The sequence below is a fragment of the Xenopus tropicalis genome, chromosome 8 (genome assembly GCF_000004195.4).
Source record: "Xenopus tropicalis strain Nigerian chromosome 8, UCB_Xtro_10.0, whole genome shotgun sequence".
NCBI lineage: Eukaryota > Metazoa > Chordata > Amphibia > Anura > Pipidae > Xenopus > Xenopus tropicalis.
The window spans coordinates 37,558,970-37,584,782 of NC_030684.2; the positions used below are offsets into that span (position 1 = coordinate 37,558,970).

At 37.7% G+C, this 25,813-nt stretch overlaps 1 protein-coding gene and 1 long non-coding RNA gene across 3 annotated transcripts; one reads left to right on the forward strand and one right to left on the reverse strand.

Moving 5' to 3' along the window:
- plp1 (proteolipid protein 1) lies at positions 1-24,121 on the reverse strand. 2 transcript variants are annotated; one of them, XM_012968520.2, is made up of 7 exons: positions 23,984-24,121; positions 16,328-16,514; positions 13,537-13,801; positions 11,463-11,631; positions 10,828-10,901; positions 10,063-10,128; positions 1-1,329 (listed from the first exon to the last, which is right to left on the reverse strand). In XM_012968520.2, the coding sequence occupies exons 1-7, from the start codon at positions 23,985-23,987 to the stop codon at positions 1,177-1,179; spliced, it is 918 nt and encodes a 305-aa protein (XP_012823974.1). In that variant the 5' UTR covers positions 23,988-24,121; the 3' UTR covers positions 1-1,176. The 2 variants fall into 2 exon arrangements, with proteins under 2 accessions (XP_012823974.1, NP_001027507.1); NM_001032336.1 differs by lacking the exon at positions 1-1,329 and adding an exon at positions 5,831-7,638 and having other exon boundaries at positions 23,984-24,027.
- LOC116406555 lies at positions 9,049-10,305 on the forward strand. The gene is made up of 2 exons (XR_004219562.1): positions 9,049-9,227; positions 10,040-10,305. It is a non-coding gene; the product is annotated as an uncharacterized LOC116406555 (long non-coding RNA).
- Positions 24,122-25,813: the final 1,692 nt, after the last annotated feature.

Sequence of the window (25,813 nt, forward strand, 5' to 3'; positions counted from 1 at the left end):
AATGACTTTCCTTCTCCTTTAAAAGTCTTATCTGACTCTTTGGTTTGGGATTCTGGTGTGTGATCTCACATGCTCAGACATGAACAAATATAAATTCCTTGAGATGCTTCATTTGTAGGTTTTCTGGTCCTGGAATTATTTTAATATAGAAGAAATGTTATCATGTACAGTAAGGAAGCTTTATCTTTGTTGCCAGTTTTGGTTGGGTTGAGTTTGAAAGGATAATAAAATGTGGCAAAAATTCAAACTAATTTCCACCAAGGTTTGGCACATTTACTAAACACTCACCAGTAGCAATGACCTCTTAACAACCCAACAATTTGTCTACCCTGAAAACTAACTGGAACTGCCTTTAATGTAACAGAAATCAAATCAGAGGAAGAATTAACTATCTGAAAAAGATCTTGGTAAATCTGACAATCTTTATTTACTGCAGGTCTTTGGTAGCATTAGACTAATGTAAAAAAAAAAAATGAATATGCCCCTTTGTCTAGAAGTAATTCTATATTATGTTTTGACCAAACAAAAATCAAACTTACAGCCTTTATTATCATTTTGGCCATTTGTCTTAATCTTGTGATTGAACGTCTTCCCCTCCCCAGACTTCTTCCACACTCCCCTAGGCCACACTTCTAAACTTGTATTTACTAAGTCGATTTTCACTCTTGACTAAGAGTGACAGGAGGAGTTGTTGGAAAAGGAAGTTGAACAATCAGTCTCGACAAGTTTAACTCTTTAGGCTAGGCAATGAGAGAAAGACCTGTATAGAATCCAGGGAAGCCTTATTGCAGGAATAACACAATACCTTCATCTCTGGTTATTTCTATGGGTACATGCAAAGAAAAATGCAGAAAGAAAAGCACATGTATGCTATAGTTATTTAGTCATTGAAAAATAAAAAATAGCTTGGCTTTATTCAAATTTATTGGCATGATAACTGAAGTTTAAAAAAAAGGTTTCAGTGTAGGGAAATAGAACACAAATGTTGATTTAGTAGTTTAACATATTAAAAAAAAAAAAGTAAAAAAAAGATACAATCATAGAAAATCGTAATAATCATTGATGTACATCATGAAAAAACTGGTATATGATCAATAGAACTGCCCTATATAATAAATAAAACTGCCAATGCAAGGCTTTCTCCTAACCTGGGACACCCCAAACATAACAGACATTCTACACCAGGTTCTCTGCGCTCCTTTGGGGGGGCTCTGGCAGAATCTCAGTGAGTTCTGAGCTCTCAGCCTGTGGTGTCTCCTGGCTTTTCCCCATCTCTAGGACGCGCTGTTGATACACCCTGTTGGCCGACAGACACATGAGGGCGTGTATCTGAAAGAAAAGGGAGACCAGTGTCTGCCTTTGGGTTCAAAAAATCCCATCAAGAAGCTCCCTCTTTTTAATGGAATCACTTCAAAAATAAAACCTTACCGAAAGTCGAAGATGCTCCTTAGCCCTATCTCAAGTTCAGGAGAAATTCATCTGAAGATATTAGTCCATGGTTGAACTTATTGGTTATATTAGTTGATATGAAAGGAGCTTCATGATGAATTTCTCAAAAACGAATGTAAGCCTCAGTCTGATGAAAAATGAACTTTAAATTAATGCAAAAATGAAGGGGATTTTTATGATCATTTAATCCTTGAGTTCAGGTTAAACAAAGTCAGAAAACATTAGTGAGTTTATAAACTTGCTTGTGTTTTTTTTTCCATGAAATAAGCAGTAAGCACAAGCAAGTAACGTGTTTTTTTTTTTGTTTTTTTTTTTACTTTGTTTTACCCAAACCAAAGACTGAAGGATCATAAATCAGCCCCTTAATGTGCTTTATTTATATTCTGCCTATGTGTATCCCTATTTGACACTACTTATGGCTAACATATATAAATGCACAAGTTTAATGTACCATAGACAACGAAAAGGAAAAATATACCCTAATTCCTAAAAAATTGTCATTATCTTTAATAAGGCTGAAAGGGAAAGCTTACTGTGTGCATACAACAATCATCTGTGCACATTTACATTTCTCCATATGAGAGTGAGCTGCCACTTGCTTGCAAATAAACAATCACTCTTCATAGACACTGGTAAGATTGCGCCAATTGAAGTCATAAAAGGCAATGTTTCAGATTCTGTCTATGAAGAACATTGAGATTTATCTCTGCTGAGGCATAAAAATAATTCTTATGTCAGTATGCAAAGGAGGAATGTTCAATGCACAAAATAAGCTATCTTCCAGTAATGGTAGAAGTTAAGTTATTTTACCATGGTACTGGATATATCTATAAAATTAAGATTTAAGGGGGCCCATTATAGTTACATGAATGCATCCACATTATCGGTACTGTGGTGGTATTCACATTCTCAGTAGAAATATCACCCACGGTATACAGGTATGAGATCCCTTATCCAGATACCCATTGTCCAGAAAGTTCCGAATTTTGGAAAGGCCATCTCCCATAGACTCCATTATAAGCAAATAATTCTAATTTTTCAAAATGATTTCCTTTTTCCCTTTAATAATTGCCTTGTACTTGATCCCAAGTAAGATATAATTAATCCTTATTGGAAGCAAAACAATCCTATTGGGTTTATTCAATATTTAAATGATTTTTAGCAGACTTAAGTTATGGAGATCCAAATTATGGAAAGATCCATTATCCGGAAAACCCCAGGTCCCGAGCATTCTGGATAATAGGTCCCATACCTGTATTAATATATTTTAAACAATAGGCACAGCCCTCAGATCTCTTCTCTTTAACATCAATTGGAAGAACTACGATTCTGGTAATAATATAATGTGCAAGGCAACTCAAGGTGTAATTTTGATTTTTACACCCCACGTATGTCTAATTAAGAATCTTCTTGAGCAGTTTGGGTTTCCTAGCATTAAACTATCATAAAATAAGTAAAAATGAAAGAAGGATAAATGGTTGTTGCAGATTTGAGCTTTACGATTAGGGTCCTGGAGAACCTTAGTTGCACTTATTTTGGTAATTTATATGTAATGGAAATTCATTTGCTAGCCTTTTTTTAAATGGATTTTAATATACATTTTGGTTTCTTAAAGTAGCATACATTACACCAAATATTCTTTTAAATAAGAAATAAGATGTGCAGTTATATTGATCATTACAAGTTAGATTCATGATCTACAAATTTATAAACTGAAAATGGAGAAATCGTTTTAGAACATACAGATATACTTCATATTTTTGATATAACTTCTGAGACAGTGAACATGCAACTGCCTCATTTATATGCTAAACATACATTTTGTCTTCCTTCTAGAAATGTATAGGGTTTAATATGGTTATTTTAGATGTTTCCTGAAACTGAAATGTTAATAAACCAAAAGGGCAATGCATATTAAGTGACATTACATTCTTAGGTGACGTATTCCCATAATTTAGTATATTGTAGTCATGTGAGTCCAGGCAAATTTCAGTATCCAAAATGATATTCACATGTGAATAAAATGACTTTTTGGCACTTGACTCCATTACTTCAGATGCTCTGGAATCTCACCTTCCCCTAATTTCTTTTCACCTGAAAACATCTGTTTTCGATATCATCATTAGAAATGTCAGCGAAAGGAAAGCGTAGGATTGTATATACTATTCCTACTAGTGCTGATCACCCCTTTTGTTAGCATTAAGAAGAAGCAAGTCTACAAACAAAATATATACAGTTATTTGCTTGGATTTGCACATGACTGGAGGGTTAACAGAGGTAGAGAGGAAGGCAACTTAGCATTAAGAAGAAGCAAATATCTCTTTTAAGCAGGCTAAACTCAAAAAGGACACTGAAGTTTACAAACACAATATATCCAGTTATTTGTTTGGATTTGCACATGACCGGAGAGTTAACAGAGATAGAGAGGAAGGCAACTGGCAGACATGAGGAAATATAACAGACATTTCCAATCAGCATCATCTGACTGTGATAGTATTCATTCCAGACACAAACTAGCAAACCACAACCCTCATGAAGGCATGCAGATAACCAATGAAGGCACACCAGGCAGTGAGCTTACAAAACAGGCACTAGCAAGATGAAAATGCAATGGCACTGAATACCATCAGAAAGATCCACAAACCCCTAGGAACACCTACCGGCAGACTAAATATTTCTACGTCAGTGACAACTTTCATTAACCCTAAGTTCTGATATCTTGTGCTAATTGTACATTCATGCACACAAGGTTCCATAAATATAATAAGTCAACATTTGGAATCTTAACAAACCCAGCCCACATGAAATAAAAGCAGAATCGTGCAGTTTAGCCCTTTACTTCAGAACAGCTTCCATCCATATTCATCTGCAAATAGACAATTTACAAACTCCTTGCAGATCATTCCCAGTACCCACTAGAAAACCCCAGCGCTTCAAGGCAGCAGTGGTAAACACTGAGCTACTGTGTTGCAGAGATTGTTTTTTTGTTTTCTTTTACTACATTTTTATGGTAAAACAGAATTGCCAGAGACAATCTTAGGGTGCTGAATCTGAAATCTAATATAAGAGGATGGTAGGCAGATAACTGGCAAATAGTTATAAAGACACTCTTGTTCAGTGACAATATAGAGCCACATGCGCCTCCAACATGCCCCGAACATGCCCTTAGTCAAGACAGAGCTGTCAAAGAGAACAAAGATAATACTTTCCCCCCACACACAGTTGTTTTGCCAGGAATTGGGGGTCTCTTGGGTAAAAACGAGTCTATAATAAATATAGAGGATTCTTTGGTATTTTGTAAACAATGAAACCATTAATGAGTGCCAATAAAGGATGCTCCCTAAATTAGATCTAGCCATTTTTAGAAGCAGGGTCCTCACTCTAACTGGCTCCCACTCCTAGAAAGATATTCTACAGATACTCAGATTGTGCTTTATGAAGGCATACGGTAACTTGCATTGAGTTGATGACGGTAATTGTCTATCCAATCAGCATCACTCTGCATACACAATTGACTTGTGCTGTGTTTGCAACATGGCTACTAATCTCAAAAAAAGTGGTGGCATTTTATGGATCTTGCCCATACATGAATGATGCTTACAATCTCTGAAATCATCAATATTTTATTGTAGTAGGGACAGTAACACCGTCTTGTAGGCAAGTTTAATTGATATTGCTTTTGGACTTCACATGTTGAACGTATTTGACTATTTTTCTCAATTTCTAAGTTTTTTTCTCATTCTACCTTTCACCACTCTACTGTGGTGCACTGTCTAACTCAGCAAAAATTAAAACCACCATTATCTTTTCTCATTGAGGACAACTTACCAATAGGAGCCACATGCTTGCTTTCAGTATTCTGCCTGCAGCAGTCTGATTAAAGCTAAATGCTGGTTGGTTGTCAGGAATTAGTGCTCAGTCTCGATAAATAAGCAACATGTAAGTTGGACTATACAATGATTCCAGAACCTTCCATGTGCCTTCCCATTGCATTTTGCTCAATGTAATAAGTGAAAGGCAGTTTTCAGCTAAGTGAAAAGGCCAGTAAAAAATAAAAACTAAAAAAATAACTCTTGACGTTATCAAAATGGATCCATACTACATGTTTTTAATAATGTCACAGCCATCATGTGCTGCCCACATTTACTGTACATGCATAGGGAGGGTTTATCTACAATTGTGTTTGCTGGTGACCTAAATGAGCTAAACCTGGGCACAGGTCCACATCTGGCCTTGCAATATCCCAGTATTGCACAGGGGACTGAGCAACTAGTCAATGCTGGCTTCTTTGATTTGCTAGTTATAAAATGCCACCGAAATGAATGTTGCCTTTGAATGCTATTGCTTAGTATGCAAATTCAACCAGACAGACACGTCTGAATTTTAATACAGAAACTTTTAATTACTTTTAAACTCTTACATTTTACAATTAGCAATTTACAGGAAAAATGTAGTGCCCATTCTCTGCCAGAGAGAAAGACCCTTGGATATGTGTGCATGTTTGTGCCCACATACAGAAAGAGCACCATTTGAAATAATGACCCTATCAGTGAGTCCTGAAAAAACTTCTTTACCACGGTGAAAGCCTTTCTCTCTGGCTTAGAGAGGGTTAAGTCATCTGTGGATGTTACCACTTGCTCAACCCATTTACTGCCATCTCTTTGCATAAAATATCAATATTCTACTTGCATGCCACTTTTGTTACTAAAGGATAAACAAGGCAGTTTAAACTGAAAAGGGACCCACACACTGAACTCAAACAGAGTGCACGGAGTATTGTGCTCACCTCAGTTTCACAGTGCTGTGTGTCCCTTTACCAGTGTAGTTGACCTCTCCATAGTGCAATTAATTATTGTACCCTGCATCAATAATAGGCGGTTATAGGGTCCTTAAAGCCAATATATTAAACATGGTTAGAGAGAGGGGATGGAACAGTTCAAAGTTTGTGGGCTCACCCCCTTCACAGAGATTCCTGGCCCAAAGCCTGTTGTCCCCCTGCCCGATCATAGTAAACACATATACAACTATTTCTGCTTCTGCCCAGAGTCTCCCTTCTCCTCTCAAAGAACAAGGGAACAGCCAGTTCCTAGAGGGTTGTTGTCAGACCCTTACGATTATGAAATACTGTAGGGATAAAACATCATAGATTGAATGATGAAAATGAGGCACAGGAAAAGTGAAATTCAGTTTCTGTATTCTTTTTTTCTTGTATTTTATGTCATCAAAGATCAAGCTTCTATTGAGAAGAATGTAAAAATTGTAAATGTGTATTAGATTCTTTGGGAAGAGTGAGTATATATATATATATATATATATACACATACGCTATATGAGAGATCAATATACGGCCTACTGGGTCTAGACAATATTGTGTATTAAACTTAAAACATTGCGAATAGGCTTTGCACTGCTGCATGTTCTGCTATGGAAATTGATGGAAACCTAGACATGTTATTAGTGATACAGTTCTGTACATAAGGTATAATTTGGTTTACAGTACAGATGATTGAATAGCTCTATTAAAATCATGCAGTTAAATCTATATTAGCATTATGTCATCAGTTATGATTTTATCTGGTTTCGACTACCCTACTGTAAGAAATTTGCCGAAAAGAAACAGTATTTTCTTGTCTGTAATAGGTTTTAGAGATCTCTTTAAACAACAAATACGACACTGTTGTAATTCATGTCCCTCAGACCTGGAGTATTTTGATGTATTTGCTCCTGTCAACTGTTAAAAAGGAATTTTTTGGTGACAAGATTGAGTAGAAAATGTTAGCCTCAGTCTCATTTTTGTAACTTCTAGGTGGCAAATGTGCGGTCCTACAGTTGTTGCTGACTCAGAGATATGAGTGGTGGAGAATGGCATCCCTGCTTAGTACACTTTGAGTAGTTCCTACTTGTTCTATTAGATTAAGCCAAGAGTTTAGGGAAACCAAGGGCAGATACAGATTTTCCATGGAAAGCACCAGCCATGTTATCTAGATTCCTAAGCAAACAAACAAAAATAAGAATTCAAAAACAAAAGGAAAACATGAACATTATAATCATATAAATAAAATCATGAATTCGGGATTCTGCTTTGGTTTTTATCAACCACAGACTTGAAGTCTAAAACTTTGAGCGATCGCTCCGGCCAGTAACTCGAAGCACAGCATAGTTGAATGATGCGCCTACCATATAAGTGAGCTGCAAAGAAAATGTACAGGAGAGAAAATATACAATATATCAATATAATACATAATTATATATGATGTTATTATCCAGTTATGGTTTAAATAGAAACCATAGAAAGTTCTTGTTGAATGGGCTTAGGATACATCATTCCAGGCCAGAAAAGCTATAAGCAGTAGTTTTTCCATGTTAGTCCATGGAATATTAGAAAATGATATGCCTTAGTTAGTATTCTTTCAAAGCAGAGGCCTATCCTACATTTTGTCACATTTACCAATCTATAGTTCCAAGACTAGCAAAAACAGTATAAAATCATTAGAAATCTCACCCGTACTAAAAGATTAGTGGAAGGAGAGGGTCATACTTCAGAAAGACGGGCTATGTTGGTGTTGTTTACACTGGAAAAATGGCCCTTAATATGATAAATATGTATAAATATAAGGGGACCATATAATAAACTCTCTGGTGCTTTATTAACCAGTAGCTTATTGCAACAGACTTTAGGACACCCTTTGAGATTAGATTAGAATAGAATAGATTAGAAGGAGGTTCCATCTTAATTTTTCTAATTAAGATCTGTGAAATTATGGAAGTGGTTTTACTACTACTCATATATTAGATTTATGAATGAGTTGGATGACTTTTTAGAAACTGAGAAAATACAGGGCTTCTGAAAATAGCTTTTAGTACAAGTCGATCCAGAGACTGGTCTGATTTGCCATCTTGGAGTCAGGAATGAATATAGTCTTTACTTTATATATTTCACATTAAAAGCATGCACGCCTACTACAAAAAAAAGCATGCCCCACTAAATGTTAAACAAATCGACACAGTTAGTAAATAAAAGCAGGACTACACTGATAAGTTTTTCATTCTAGGTTGATATGGAAAAGTTGTATGAGTGGCTGTTTATAAAGATACTAGATTATTAAATTCCATGACGCAAATTTAAGCAAGGTTGCAATACATGATAGCACCTTGGAGCAATTTTTTATCAAATGGGTGGAAAGCATTTTTGGCCCGTGGGCATTATATTTCTGTAATTGTCTGAAATATTGTGTTACACACTCAGAAGAAGAAGCATTTATGCTGTATTATAGCAGTTATAGGGACACACACAAGACAACAGGGACATATGACACAGATATATATATATATATTGTGGTAGAGTGACTCAACAAATGAGAGAAAAGGTGAGTTTTCCCTTCAAGTTCCCCATAGTGGGAGATGATAAACCGAGAAGGTTTGCTCTGTTTAAAAGGTTGTGCTGTCTGGCCCTGAAAGCTATAGGGTTCTGGAAGGAACAAACGGATCAGGCGATCCATTCCAGTAGTCCAGCTCACCTATTGGAGCATACTTTCCACAGGAAGGCTGTCCTGTGGAAAAGGTATTTAATGGTATAGAAAGGTGTGAGACAGTCTCTCAGAGCAGAGCACAGAGCAGGAAGGACACCTCTCTGTGTTAGGACTCCCAGAGGGGCTGGGGGTGCTGCCTGCCACTACCAGAAGCAGAAAGAGCCCAGAATTGAGAAAGCTGCCAAGAGACTGAGGATCTAAGGAGCTAAAAGGAAAGCCAGGAGGCTGAGCTAATTCCCCAGAAGTGTTGTGAGTACAGGGGTGACCCCAACATTTGTGTTTTCCCACTGGTAGTCCACAAGGGGCCCAGGTTAGTGAGGGAACTAATCTAATGTGTGAAGGTAGCGCCCAGAGGGCAGGATTTATTTTTATGATTTGTTTTGTATGCTGCAATGGGCACCCCTGTGTAAATAAACTGCCTTAAAGCCAAGAAAGTGTCTGTCCTGGATCCCGCTAGTTTACAATAAATATATATATATATATATATATATATATATATAGGAACATTATCTATCTCTATATCTCTATTACCCTTCCTATGCCATGCAATATATGAGACATGATAGCATAGACAAATATCACAATACATAGTAGGTGTTCATAGGAATTTACTTCACTTCATTGTGAAACAAGAAATTCTTCTTTCTGTGAAACAATAGGTTTACATTCCATTTATAAGAAGGTTTTATCTTGTGACTTAAATTGACACCATGGGATTTAATACATTTTGTGCTGAGAACATTCCTTAACTGCATATTTGACACTTTAACATACAGAAGTGAAGTTGCTCCTGAGGTACAGCTCTGTATGAAATGCTGCAACAGAGACTGCTATTGGTCTTACAGACCCTCGTTATGGAGAAATGTCAGGGTTGCCTAAGAAGTAGTTAGTAGCATGGCACCACTCTTTCATACAAATAGTGCAGTATACAAATTCATATATGTAAAGTATTTGTAGACAGTGCTGTGCCTTCATATTTATGTTATATTTAAAATAAATTACACAGGATATTAAAAAAGTGTGTTTTCCATTTAAAGTGTACATCTGTATATTATTTGCAGGGCTAAGTACAAAGTAAACTCACCAGGGCCACAAGAGTTGCAGCTGCACCCACAAATGCCGCAATGAAAAGGTGAAATGTCATCTGGAACTGTAAGAAAACAAGAACAGTCATCACCTTGTAGCAAGTATGCAAAATCACTAAATTCCATAGGGTTCACAACCTGTGGGGTAGGGTTCAAGGTGCAAAAAACAAGCACAAACCGCCATGTTTGGTTTTCACACTTTGCACAATGAATACAGGTTAATAAAGAGATGTGTGCATTCAGCAGTGCTGTATTCATGAAGGATGGGCTTGGAAGGGATGTAGGTGCTGCACAGGTCAGGACCTGCAGCTCAAGCAAGTTCAGGCCAGACTGGTTGTGGGCCCATAGCAGGTTAAAATCTGTTCTAAGCCACATCCTACCTGTGACATCAGTGCATTCCAATTCCCAACAAACCAAGGGGAGATACTGTGAGGCTCAATAATAAACACTGGGCAAATTTGCACCTGGGCAGTAACCCATACCAACAAATCAGCTGCAAGTTGAACACTGAAAGCAATCATCTGATTGGTTGCCATGAGTTTCTGCCCAGGTGCAAATTTGCCCAACGTTTATAAATGACCCTTGTGTGATTCATTTTAAGCAGTAATAGGAGATCTATAGAGTTGTTCTGTTGCATTCACAACAGCAGTCCCTATTAGTATACATTGTTATTTGGATAATTAGAACATTATAAGGCAATAGGCATTAAAAAGGTGCATAACATGGAACACAACTGACAACATGAAGTCTGTAATGCTTCTAACCTCACTGGTCTTGCAGATGGCAAGCAGGCTGGTCCCGCACACTTTCCCTGGGAAGGCATTCCATGGCAGAACACCTGGGGGCCAAATCAGATAGTACAGTATTCAGTACAACTCTATACTTTTAACAAGGCCTTTTCTGCAGAATAGTACAAAGAGATCCACTTTAGGGGATATGTAAAGTCTTGAGGAGCTAGCCCAACTATGGAGCATTTCTTTTAGTCCCCATTTAACTGGGTATTCCCTTTTCTGGGTTTCTTGCTGGGTAATTATAACACAATAGGAGGACTCTGGAAGAGTTGCATCCAGGCACAGCCTGAGAGAAATTGGCACTTGAGGCACTGATAAAATGGCAAACTGAGCCAGCAAATATTTCATGGAAAAATGCATGAGCCATAATTAAACTTTCACAGCTTGAAATTGCCTTGTTAGCCAAATACAAATGTAAATTATGGAAAGAAGGTGCAGTGATCCTGTTTTTTCAAGTAGTCAGATACATACTATACTTACTTACATTATTATTAACATTTATTAACATTTATTTATAAAGCGCCAACATATTCCGCAGCGCTGTACAATAAGCATAGCACATAGTCATAATAGAAATCATCCAAGGGGGCCAGGGTAATAACACTTACCATACATCCGAGCATCTGAACACAGGGTACTGACACTGGTTGTTGTTTTCCCTGGGAATGCAATGGACTGACAGGTGACCCAGGTGTTGAAGTAGATGTAGACGGGAACAGCAGCGCAGGCAAAGATCAGAAGCCACAAAATAGTGATAACGTAAGTGACACCAACAAGCTACAAAAAAACAATAACAAAATTGTAGCACAGTGAGAAGACCATCGTGGGAAAACTGGGTTAGTCCCTTACGCCATCAATTACTAACCAAGGCAGAGGTAAATACTGGAGCACAGGAGCCACATAGCCGGAGACATAATGCTAGTTTGCTCTTGAAAGGATTTACAAATAATGCAATGATAAGCCATGTGTCATCAAAGTAATGTTCTACTCATGGTAAAAGGTTTTCCAATACTTTAGGAAACTTACAGTTCAACAGTGCTGGACTAAACCTCAAGAGAACCTAACATCAAGGGTCTATTCTCACAGCAATTAGATATAGACAATACTAAATGCAATAGGTGGCATATGGGCTTATAGTGGGAGGACTGAGGTAAATACTTGGCTGGCCCCATTGAGAATTGTTCCAAATATGCTTATTCAAATTATGCATAAATATATCAAAGATTGCTGCCATTATACACAAGGAAATGGCCCTCCCTTTCCAGTGAGCTAATGCCTGGTTAATCAGTTCAGCTTACATTCTATGGTTAAATAGCACAGAAGGTTCTTAAACATAATTTTACAACACTTTGTAAAGCTCAAAGCAGTTTAAAGGAACAGTAACACCAAAAAACTAAAATATAATGTGCTGCTGCCCTGCACTGGTAAAGGTTGTGTGTTTACTTCAGAAAGTCTACTATAATTTATATAAATAAGCTGCTGTGTAGCCATGGGGGCAGCTATTCAAAGGAGAAAAGGCATAGGCACATAGCAGATAACAGATAAAACACTATTGTATTCTACAGAAATTATCTGTTATCTGCTATGTAACCTGTGCCTTTTCTCCTTTTTTCCAGCTTGAATGGCTGCCCCCGTGGCTACACAGCAGCTTATAATATAAATTATAGTAGTGTTACTGTAGCAAACACACCAGTTTTACCAGTGCAGGGCAACAGTGCATTATATTTTTATTACTTTAAAGCTCTTTCATTTTTTAGTGTTACTGTTCCTTTAAGGACACATCCTTCATAAAACTGATATTAAAAGTGTCAGGAAAATATCATTATTCAACCCTTTAGGCTATTAAGCCTACAACAGTTCCTACAGGTATTTATATAATGTGTATTTTGTATAGCAGTAACAGTTTAAGCTGCAGATTTACTAAAAAAAAAATATTTATTGCCTCAAACATCACCAATAAAAAGACACGCCAAAGGCCTATATCTATAAAGGAATTAATAGTGTTTATTCCAAGATTGTAAGCATTTGGATATCAATATACTGTAAATGATTGGCCAATAAAAGATGTGCTGCCAAAATAAAGTCTGCTAATTAATCTGGTTCTATAACATGTCTAAACGAATACAGTATTATGTAAATGATTCATAAAATGTATCATGTTTCAGAGTGAAAACACTGGTTGTGATTTGGGAATGAATAGTAAACTTCTAAGATACATCCCACATTTTCTGTGCTGGAGTATTTTAGCCCCCCCCCCAATACCTCCCCAGCTGCCTCCCATCCACTTGAATGGGAAACATGTGATGTACCACTGCTTACTAGAGTATCTTTGGAGTAAAAAACACCAATTCTAGTGGCCAAAGATTAAGTGATCAGTCTTTGCTGTAGGCTCTCATGCTAGAGACCCTGGTTCTATTCCTTGTTGCCCTGGACAAGTCATTTAACCTCCTGGAGTCCCATTGCTTTCAAACAGGAGACCAGGCAATGCTAGCTGCTGGCTAGTTTCATTGGGCTACCAGAACTGTATCAAACTATGCATCAGTCATTAGATTACAACCATTATCTAAGAAGTGCCCTCAAGGCACTGTAATTTAATTGGTTCTACTGAAAAATCTAGAATGTTTCGTAATGCTTGTAACTCTGCAACCTGATACAACTTGCTGTCTTTTCTTCCACTCTCACCTTATCAGGGTGTCCAAGCCACTTTCCCAAACAGCGGCAGATAAGCTCTATGGTATGGACTGGCTGCCTTCCCCTGGGGCTTCTTCCTTTAGGTGGTCCTCCAGTCACTGTAGAGATGAGCCCACCCTTTATAGCTGGGGGTTTAAACTCTCCCAGGATGTGCTTGATGGCAGTTGTTGTGTAGAATCCCTCAGCCAAAAGTATTATCCCAAATAGAAAGAAGAAAACGGCAATTCCGTAGATCACATACTGAAAGGCATTAATCCTACATAAAAGAGAAATGTTTCAGTTATAACCTTCTTTGATAAACAATCTTAATGCAGCATGTTTCATGGTTTATTAGGTTACTAATATGTCTTGCAACTTGAATTCCCTTTGTTAAGTTAAAGGGAATGTCTAATCAAAGCATGAAAACGTACTTATCTATTTATTGCATAATTAAGTGCTATTCTAAGCAACTTCCCATAATTCATTAGTTACAAATGATCTGTTATTTTAAAGGAGACATATTGTGTATAAATCAGTAATGTGCCAGTACATTATACTCCTCTAAATATAGAAGGAATGTGCAGAGCAATGTAGTGTTTTGGGTTTAAAGTAATTTGTAAATAAGATTGCTACTGAAAGCAGTATCTACCTGTCCTCTGCAATTTCCTTCTCTGCCTGCCAGACTATAGAAACATTTGTTGCTCTCCTACCCAAAACACACAATTGTTGAAATCGTGCAAACCAAGGGACAAATCAATTGAAATGTGAAATTCCATCTTGTCTGTCTTTACCAAAGTTTGTCAATACAACAAGAACATTTATCAGTGATTTACTAAATTTCATACTTTTGCCACTGCAAGGTGAAAACAAGTCACGTAATTATACCATATTGTTCAAGTGGCTAATATGGTTACAGACAGGAAAACACTGCTGTATCAGTGAGCAACATATTGAGAATAGATGAGGATGGCATATACAGTATGTGCTTACCCACAATTTTACTATACAGACCTTGTGTCTCAACCCTTTCTCCTTGTAGATTGTAAGCTCTTTAGGCAGGGCCCTCTTCACCCCTTGTATCGGTTATTGATTGCTTTATATGTCCAATGTATGAAACCCACTTATTGTACAGAGCTGCGGAATATGTTGGCGCTTTATAAATAAATGTTAATGTAATGTAATATACAGCTGTAATGGAATAATGTAATAATAGAGACTATCTTTATTACAGTGGTGTAGACATAACACAAAACGTCTTCCAGGTCTCTATACCACCATGCCACACCAAAAACACGTTACTATATTGCAGATGTATTGCAGTATGGTAATTATTTTTGATATTACAGGGAAAAGTGTGGAAAGGAGATTAAAACTTCCATATACAAAAACCTATTAACTGAAATATCACATTACTTGCAAGGAGTTTTCCTCTCTATGGAAAATTTACAGATATCTATTTTTTTAAGGCTCTTACAGATATGTAATGACCATAAAATAATGTGAAGCCTGATTGCTTCCACTGTTACAATTGCTCTACATGTAGCATGTAAATAATAGAAGGGGAGACATTTGCTTATACATATACATGGGAAACTAACTAAAGGCAGATATAGATGTCATAACAGCTTTTATGAATACCTACTTAAATATTCACATTCCTTGGTATTTATTAGAAAAAAACGGTTTTACCATTTAAGAAGAGGTTCTACTGTATGTATACAGGTTGTATTATAAAAGCTGTATGTGAGAGACTGAGTAACGAGAAAGCTTAAAGGGGATGAGAACCCTGTAGTCCTGCACCCAAAACATTCATTCAGTTACTGAGAGCAATGGTTATTGAGCAAGCACCTAAATTGCACAGGGGAGCTGAAAGGGCTAATCATAAATCATACTGGATTCAGAGACTGGATACAGTTCAACCAAAATGTCTCAATACCTATATTTGAAATGTTTTTTTTGAAAGTGAGATAATTCATATGACTATGAAGGTTTTCCAGAGCAAGTGGATTACTCATGATTTTCTACTGATTACTCAACAAGCCTAGTTGCTGTAGATTTTCTCCTGTTTGTAGAAATTAGCAACCTGTATATTATGTTCATATCTATCTGTAAACAGTTAATAATACTTGTATATACGATTCATCCATTGTAAATTCATAAGCATGGTTACTAGTAATCTGTAGTCTGTATATATGCTCACCAATGAATCTTCTGTAATAAGTACCTATAGCTCTACCTGCACATATCCCTTTAAATGCACTTAGAACTTATACCTTTATCCTGTACTTTCTGCTAATTGCACTTCTGGTTAGACCTAAACTGTATTTCGTTGCCTTGTACGTGTACATGTGTAATGACAATAAAGTTGAATCTATCTATCTAATCTATTTACTTATACTTGATAGTTAATTCATATATATTCAGTTCATGTGTTAATTTGTTTTAATGAATGTTGGGGGTAGGAAGCCTTTCTGAGACAGCAAAGGACCTTCCCAAATGAGAGAATCCAGGAAAGCTGTTGGAACATGTACACTATAAATGTTTGTACACTTGTGATATGTGATTGTCCTGATGAAAACATCAGATGTTGATGTTGAAAACGTTGACATAATAAATGTTTTTTATACAAGTCCAGTGTGCTTCAGATTCTGAGTAGCAAAATTAATAGGAATCAGCCTACCATTGCATATAACCCAAATTATTACCTACCATGAGTGTGACAATATAGATTTAGTATTATTCTGTTATTAGTCTCTAGATAAACTCCTTCACCCACTGGTTGTGAAATGATTCCGGCACTTACACATGAATGAGGTATTCATACTCCTGGTAGTTTTTGGAAAAATATGTCTCAATCAACTTCTCTGTTCCACTCAAAGCCTCGTGCCCACAGCCACAGAATAGGGCCACTCCGGCAAAACACAGGACTGTGGCAATGACTGAAGCAAATGGTACCCCTACCATGCAGCGTACGCAGCCATCATGCCAACCTGGAATCCAGAGGGAAAAAGAAAAATACATTAAAATAGGAGATATTTCAAGGTAAGTGGATTATAGAAATGTTGAAGGAAACAAATTAAAGTGAAGCAACAGGAAACTGGAGGAGTTAGTTTAACAACAATTCCAAGTCCATTGGCTGAAACACCACAAAACTGGAGAGCTTGTGTCATACATTGGGAGACTCTCTGCCTTCACATGCTTTAGAAGAGGTTTGGGGGGCACAAAATTGTTGTAGCATGTCTTTATTTCTGAAATAATTACTGAAACTATAAAACAACTATACTATTAAATGTAAAGTACTAAATGCCCTTAAGCCTTTCTTCTTGTTTGAACATAGATTACACTTTTCTGTCAGGAAATATCTGATTAGAACTTACCCAATAACCAAATAATTGGCAAATGGTATGGGCCCGGGCAGGCTACCAAATCTCACAGGGGACCATCACTTCATATTATGAGGGTAAACAGAGAGAAAGCTGAAATCACAGTTTGAAGTAGTGGAGAACCCTAACAGAGTAAATGCTTACTTGCCACTCACTACAAGCTGGCTGACAGATCTGGGCCCCAGGGTGCCATGCCACCACGTCTATATATTTGTATGTACTAGGGTGTGTCAGTTGTTGTTTCAAAATCCTTTATATCTTTCTCATAACCACAATAAAGGTCCCCATACACTATAAGATCCGCTCGCTTGGCGATGTCGCCAAGCGAGCGGATCTTTACCCGATATCCCCACCTACGGGTGAGCGATATCGGGGTAGCAAGTTGCTTTAAAAAAAAGCCCTGGGGCCAAACGATCGGATTACATTTGCGGCCATGGGCAGTCGGTCCCCGATCCGACTGGATTATCTAACCTGGCCGATCGATATCTGGCCAATTTCAGGCCAGATATCGGTCGGCCAGGCCGCTCGTTTCTGCCCATACACGGGCCAATTAGCTGCCGAAACGGTCCAAGGGACCGATATCGGCAGCTTCCATCGGCCCATGTATGGGGGCCTTTACATTCTGAATCACATGCTATCAGGAAGGGACACACTGGCATGTTGGCTGGATCACCTACCAGAACATAAAAGGTTACTGAAAGCTTTGTCTCTCTGAGCTGCAGCTGCTGACATTAGGGGATCAGATTAGATGCAACTGAAGTCAGTGGATGTTATTGCTAGTCTATTTCTTATGCAAGAATGGGTTGAGCTATGTGTTGAACGAGAACCAACTCACTAGTGTGAATGAGGTTTAAATGTTTTCATGAATTAAAATGATAATGTTAATAAGGAGCATTTGTGCTAAGCCTACTGTAGTACTGTACTACTAAAATATTAGGCACCCCCCAGTGATTGTAATCGCTTACCGGATACCCCACGTTGGTGCTCCTGTTAGGAGAAAACTGCACCAGCCCGGCGAAGCTGCGAGACAGTGATCCTCTTACTTCTGTCTCTTTCTTTGTGATCCCAGGGCCCGACGCATCCACAGTAGAGTGAAAAAGTCTTTTCACTCTCCTGAGCATGCACAAGTGGCGTGAATACAGAAGAAGGAAGAGGATCGCTGGCTCACAGCTACCCCGGGCTGGTGCAGTTTTCTCCTCCTTAAAAACCCCTAATGTACCTATCACTGTAATCTGTTGATCTGCACCGTGATGTTTCTTTCTTTATTGACATCACATGTGCAGGGAATTGTGGGATTTGGAGGATGCAGGCTGAAGGCAGGATGAGGACAGTCGACTACTGTTACATTTTGTGTCTCAAAGCAGTCAGCCAGATCAGCAGGAGAGCTACATGGATGGCTAATACAGGTATGGGATCCCTTATCTGGAAAACCCATTATCCAGAAAGTTCCAAATTACAGAAAGCCAATCTCCCATAGACTCCATTATAAGCAAATAATTGTAATTTTTAAAATTGATTTCCATTTTCTCTGTAATAATAAAACAGTACCTTGTACTTGATCCCAACTAAGATTTATTAATGCTTATTGGAGGGAAAAACAAGCCTATTGGGTTTATGGATCTTTCTGATCCAAATTACAGAAAGATCCCTTATCCGGAAAACCTCAGGTCCCAAGCATTCTGTGCTTTTTATTTTTAGAAGGTACTTCCCTCAGTTTCTTTTCTAAAGCATTATCCTAACTCCAGTCACTGTATGTGTTATTATAATCCTCCACATCTATATTATCTCCTAGCTCTCCACTTATCACGAGTTCTTGGAATAACTCTCTGTTTGCCTCCAAATCATGTGTAAGATACAGTCAAATGCCTCTGCTCTGCTCTGTTCTGTTGACATTGTGTCTACTCAGCAAGGTTTAACTTTCCATATTTATTTCCCAGTCATGCGAATCTCCCAGCAATGTATTAGCATTACTGAAAAAATGTTTTACTCATCACATCCCACTGGCTCAGCTTCTGATATCTTTGCTGCCAGGTTTCTTGCATGAATTTACGACAAGATGCAGTAGATTATGAACCAGAATTTCTATCCCCATTAGGGATGTAGCGAACCTCAAAAAAAAAGTTCGCAAACGCGTTCGCAAACTTACGCCAAAAAGTGCGAATATTCGCGAACTTTGCGAACCCCATAGACTTGGGAAGGCGAACTTTAAAACCTATAAAAGCCATTTCTGGCCAGAAAACTGATTTTAAAGTTGTTTAAAGGGTGCCACGACCTGGACAGTGGCATGCAGGAGGGGGAACACAAAGGCAGCTGGCAGACCTAGCGGAAATACGCTGCGTTTTTTGCTATTTTGCACTATTAGCACCATGGAAACGGGATTTGCTGAAAAACGCCATGTGTGGCTTGTGCGGCGTTTTTAGGCTGAGAAAAAACGCAGCGGTAAAACGCCACGCGAACCCAAATTGCGAACATATGCGAAAAGCTCGCGAACTTGCGAACACCCGATGTTCGCGCGAATTAGTTCGCCGGCGAACAGTTCACTACATCTCTAATCCCCATAGCTTTTGCTCTCTAGTGCTTATTGTTGTCTTTGACTTATTTTGCTCTTTATTCCCTGTGCCTCCACGGAGTTGTTCTCTGTACGCATTAATTAGTACTGAGCAGTTTTCCCTCTTATGGCTGTGTACAGATCCATACCAGATCCATATGGAACCAGTAAGCATTGCCAGCCTCAATATAATGCTGAAAATGTGTAATAAGCACAGCTATGTTTACATGGGATACATTTTAAACTGAAAATGTAAACAGAATGACTGTATAGGGATGTATTGGCTCTGTCCTTCCTTTTTGTATCCAGATTACAGTTGTATTCACAGTATAGGCAGCATTGGGCAACATTATTTAATGTGTAAATAAATATAATATATACTTGACTAATCAGTTTCTATCAGGAAAGACTTCAAACTGCCAGCAGAGATGTTTCCCTAAAGTTATAAGTCACTGAGTATGGCAATGAGTAAGTCAATGACCATGTATAGGCATGAGGCTTAAAGGAGAAGGAAAGTCACAATCATTTAGGGGTGCCAATAGTTAGGCACCCCCCAGTAACAGTATTTCCTTACCCGAGTGCCAGTGCTCCTGTCAGCAGGAAAGAGCCCCAGCCCAGGGTTCTTCATAGCAAGTACCATAGTGCAATCCTATTCTGCCTCACTTTTGGCACCAACCTCAGTGATTGTTGACTTTATTTCCCCTTTAAGGCCTGAGGTGACTTCTAATATCCTCATATTTTACAACTGAGGCAACATTATTTATTATAATATAATAATACAATGGCTCTTGTTTATTATATATTCATATAATGGCATTATATTCATGGTAGTGACATGGCTTAGTGACTTATTATATCCTTATATTTTACAAAAGGGGGTATTTTATTAACTATACCGAACAAAACATCAATGAATGACTTGTTAATATAACAATATAAATGGTGTTTAGTGACATACTTTCTGTCACATGACTCATTATGAAAAATACTTTACACCCTGCTGTAAAAATGTACCTTACTTGGAATCTCATAACCTGAATAAAACACTTGGTCTGCATCCTTGTGCCTTTAAATGGTCATGGAACTATTTGGTGACTATTGGTGTAAATTATTTTCCTATATTGCTATATATATATTTGCTCACATTAGAGAGGACTCCATAAACTGTGTGGAGCTATGGTGCTTATATACCGCTCACCTTATGAGTAATTAGAACTGGAATATAGTTTGCTTGTGGATATTGGCATGTTCTATGGTGTTTGCTAAAGGGATCTGACCTGCAGCCTCTGTATGCCTGGTACTGCTCAGTGGGTTTGAATACATTTAGCTGCATTGTATAGTATACAAAGTGTGCTTTTAAAAGAGAGAATTTATGCCTTTATCTCTGTATCTATCTGCAAGTGGATCCGTACAACACATACATTGTTGCTAACAATACACCCACATACAGTCACACATACACAACAATGACGCTCTGTCACACAAACTGGGGATAACGTGTCTGACATGCCCTGACACTGCTTCTCTTCCCACCCCCAAACAATGAAAGAAACACATTTAGTCTAGTGAGTGTTTACTATACACTTAGAATAGACTGGCTCTATTATGTAATATCAGTAGGTATGTAAACACTGCGCCAGCGTCAGGGTAAAATGACTCTTCTTTGTGGCCTTCAGTTTAGTTGCAAATGTTTAACATAACATGTAACACTGTATTCACCAGCAGAGCATCTGTCTATATAAATATTGCCTATACTGCTACATTCTAAGTGGCTAAACGTTCCTTGTTTAATGGTATGTACAAGAATGGGGATGAGGATAGGAGACAAATACATCCTCCTTGTTATGTGAGTGCACTGGGAAGGACAATGGAATCTGACAGGGAGAGGTCTCAGCAGAACTATCTATATCTCTTATTACATATTACAGAATATAAAAGTTGCCCATGTAAGCTACCATTGCAAGTGCAAGAAGCAAAGTGGCACTCAAAATGTAAGTGCTATCAAAAGGTACTTGTGTCAGTTCAAGCTCCTCTATACTTGCACCTTATGCTGAAACACTGGTTATGCCTGCTTTGTTGCATAAGGTGCAAATACAGAGTTCATGGGACCCAGTAACTAAGAGCCCTGGGATGGAGTTATTACTAGTTCTGTTGCACCCACACATGACTCACACACCACCTCCCTCTCGGGCACTCTCGGTCATTGATGTTTCAGAAATTACACAATTTGCATACACAATATGTACAGTATTTAACATTGTGGATACTAATTTATATCTGCATTGATAAATCTGGCCAAATTAATGTAGGATATCTGCAATTACACTGGAATGTATGGATTTAAAAAAGACAGATTCTATGCACATTTTGCATTTGCTTTATAATAAGCCTTTCAATTTCTCAGGGGGCCCTAGATTCAAAAACATTGTTAGTTCCTTCGGCCTCTATATAAGATGTTTTTCTGTGTACTCAAGGTTCTAAATTAAGATTGTAAACTCTGTAGAATTGGGCATAGCAGTGCCTAGAAAAACAAAACTGATTAGATCTCTATCAATTTAGTATCACTATTAAGATTAGAAGTTTTCCGTACTGGGACATGCAGCGTTCTATATTTACTTTAGATTCCTATGCCCCATTTTATAAATGGCCTTTTTATTTTGTGCAAATGATACATTCCTCTTAGAATGAGATGACACCCAAAAGTCTAAACATTGCTGTTTCAGGCAAGTCCTAGCAGAGTAACAGATTGATTAATTTGCCTGTTTTATCTGGAGAAAAGGCAAAGGAGGGGACATGATTACTCTGTACAAATACATTAGAGGGGATTATCCCATAATAAAAAACAAATTACCAGAAGTCACCTTTAGACATGAGCAACTGAGCTTTCACCTAAAGCAGCACCACAGTGAGGGCAGTGCGGTTGTGGAATGCCGAGGGATGTGGTAATGGCAGATTCTGTTAATGCCTATAAGAGGGGCCTGGATGAGTTCTTGGACAAGCATAGTATCCAAGACTATTGTGATGTCAAGATCTACAGTGAGTTTAGTATAGGTATGTATATATATTTTTTATATATGTGAGTATATTGATTGGTTGCACTGTGGATCATTTGGAAGGGTTGAACTTCATGTACTTATGTTTTTTTAAACCCAAATTATTATGTGTAACTATGCATGGAGTGTGATCTCTCACAGTGACTTGCACTATGACTTGCGCAAACTAGATGACAGAGAGAGTACACCTACAAATGATGGGAAAAGAAAAGCCTTGATAACACTGGGTCATATTCAACTAATCTCCTAATTAAATTCCATTTTCCCCAACCACTTCGATTCATGTGGTAAACCATGGAATCCGGCCCATTATTTGCTATAAGTTCCTGTACTGACATTCTGTTGTCTGTCACAAAATCTCTTTCAAAGAATAATGTAGAGGGGACTGTATATACCAAATATAGTATTCCAAAGCACGGGAAAAATTTACCAGGTTAGTAACCCCCAAAATGGAGAAATGGGAGTGTACATGAAAATTACACTTAGTAAATACATTTTTTGGCAACAGGGCATTACATGGAATTCCAGTCAGTGCATCCCTTTACTGTTAACAAAGAGCATGCACCATATTGCACATTGCGCAATTATTCTCTAAAATCATTAATGCTTGTATTTAGCTGATAAGCTCACTAGAGTGCACCATAAGCCTTTTTAACAGTGACAGGAAGCAAATTGGGCATTGCAGGGTAACCTGGTGGTACAGTAGCCAGTATTCCTGCCTTGCAGTGCTGAAGTTTTAGGTTTGTACAGAAACATACTGTACATGTACTGCAGTGATCCCCAACCAGTGGCTCGAGAGTAACATGTTGCTTTCCAACCGCGTGGATGTTGCTCCCAGGGGCCTCAAAGCAGGTGCTTATTTTTGAATTTCTGGTTAGGAGGCAAGTTTTGGCTGCATAAAAACTCAGTGTAATGCCAAACAGAGCTTTCTGTAGGATGTAAGTCCTCGTAGGGGCTATTAAATAGGCAATTACAGCTTTTATTAGCACCCTCAGAAAACTTTTTCATGCTTGTGTTGCTCGCCAACACTTTTTCCATTTGAATGTGGCTCGTGGGTATAAAAGGTTGGGGATCCCTGATGTACTGGAACAGATCAACAGAAGGCCAGCCGGAAAAAGCTCAGAAGCTTAGAAGAGACCGGAATTGGATACAAGAGACAAAAGTCCAATAGATTTTTGTAATGATAAAATAACTTTGCAAGGACACTTAACACATTGCAAAAAAAATATACTAAATATTTTACCAATAAAATTTGTTTTTATACAGTCTTCATATATCCTTAGCCTTACACTTCCCAACCATACATTTGCCATAGTTTCTCCTTAGTCTAAGCCCTTTTCTCTTTTCTAATACATACATAATAAATCATCACATGGTTGCTTCCCTCATATTATTTTGTGTATATTAATCAAGAATCCTGGCTGAGATGATTTATTCAACAGACTCAGGAATGTAAAGTAGAAATCATTACTCACCCATAGTTGTAGAAATAGACTTGTTGGAAGAGGACCTGTTTGTGTGGCTAGCCCTGATTCCTCTCTCTCACTGACTGTGCTTGCAGCCAGTGTCCCTGAGTGTCATTAGCCTCTATCAACTGCTGTGCCAAACCCCTTAACCCCTCTATTCCCAGATCTATAGATATGCCACACAAACCGTTTAAGATCAGTGTGTGGAACCCTTCAATCCCCTATGAGGGTAGGGGTTAAAATGAACCAAGGGTGGGCGCTTGCTTCTTGCTGCCAACTCTACACCCCGCTCTCCTGACTTGTGGGTGAATAAAGACCCATTGTGAGGGAAAGAGATGCAGTGTTAGGGTATAGTAGTGAATGCACACATCTACATGTTATTTTATATTATATTATTATATTATAAATATATATATATATTCTACACATGATCTTTCTTGTACAGGTATGGGACCTGTTATCCAGAATGCTCGGGACCTGGGGTTTTCCAGTTAAGGGATCTTTCCATAATGTGGATCTCCGTAACTTAAATCTGCTAAACATCATTTAAATATTGAATAAACCCAAAAGGCTTGTTTTGATTCCAATAAGGATTAATTATATCTTAGTTGGGATCAAATACAAGGTACTGTTTTATTATTACAGAGAAAAAGGAAATAATATATAAAAATCAGAATTATTTGCTTATAATGGAGTCTATGGGCGATGGCCTTTCTGTAATTCGGAACTTTCTGGATAATGGGTTTCCGGATAAGGGATCCCATACCTGTACTTCAAAAATGAACAGAGCAATTAAAATAACTTTGGTATGGTATGGAGTGGTATGGAGATCCTTCTGGACCTGAGGCCTTTAGGTGATAAGTGTTTATTTAGTGCGGGATATTTGTATTTATTTTTAGATAAAGTTTACTCATATATGCTAATTAGTATTAAAGTATAACATAATAACAGGAAATAAAGCCATGAATGTCCTGTAAATTTTAAATTTATAAATGGTGTTTAGCGATGTCATCAGCTATAACGGGTGCTTAGTGATGTCATTTGGGGCACATGACTCACAAACTTGTGTATTATAAAAAAAAATAATGTACTCCCTCTTTAAAATATGAGAATATTAGAATATTGGAGTTCCATGACCTGTATTAATGAGGTGTAGGCCTTCTGAGTGACATAATATCCTTATAGATCCTAATAGACAAGAACCGTGGATATCCTGTAAATTATATCCTTATAAACAGTGCTTAGTGATGTTAGCAGTTATAATTATGTAATATCTGTCATATGACTCACTGAAACGTAGGAATTAGTACATGAGAAGTACCCCCTGTTGAAAAATATATGAGGATTTTATAAGTCACCTTGGAGCTCCATGACCTATGTTATATGGTCATGGACCTTATATTTTATCACAGGGTATACTTTATTTACTATATATTTCACAATAGGGGGTATATTATTCCCTACAAAACACACAAGAGCCATGAATAATATAAAATATTGCCTCATAAATAGTGTATCGTGATATCATCAACTATAATTTGTGCTTAGGGATGTGACATAATATTATAAAATGTAATAAAAAAAATAATGTATACGTAATGTACATCACCTGAGTGACTTTTAGTATCCTCATATTGTTACATATGAAATACCCGTTTTCCCAAACAGTGTTAATCTTATCCCTGTTTTGGATTGTGAATTCTGCAAAATGCCAACACAACACACAACTATTTATGTGTTTAGATAAAAAAAAATTACAGGTAGCGGATCCCTTATCCGGAAACCCATTATCCAGAAAGTTCCGAATTACGGAAAGGTCATCTCCCGTAGACTCCATTT

What these genes read in the sequence shown, in the direction of transcription:
- plp1 (XM_012968520.2), bottom strand. An exon ending in TTCAGATGCTCGGATGTATG is followed by an intron (nt 10,902 to 11,462) that starts GTAAGTGTTATT and finishes TTTGGCCCCCAG; the next exon opens with GTGTTCTGCCATGGAATGCC. An exon ending in CCATCTGCAAGACCAGTGAG is followed by an intron (nt 10,129 to 10,827) that starts GTTAGAAGCATT and finishes GTTTTCTTACAG; the next exon opens with TTCCAGATGACATTTCACCT.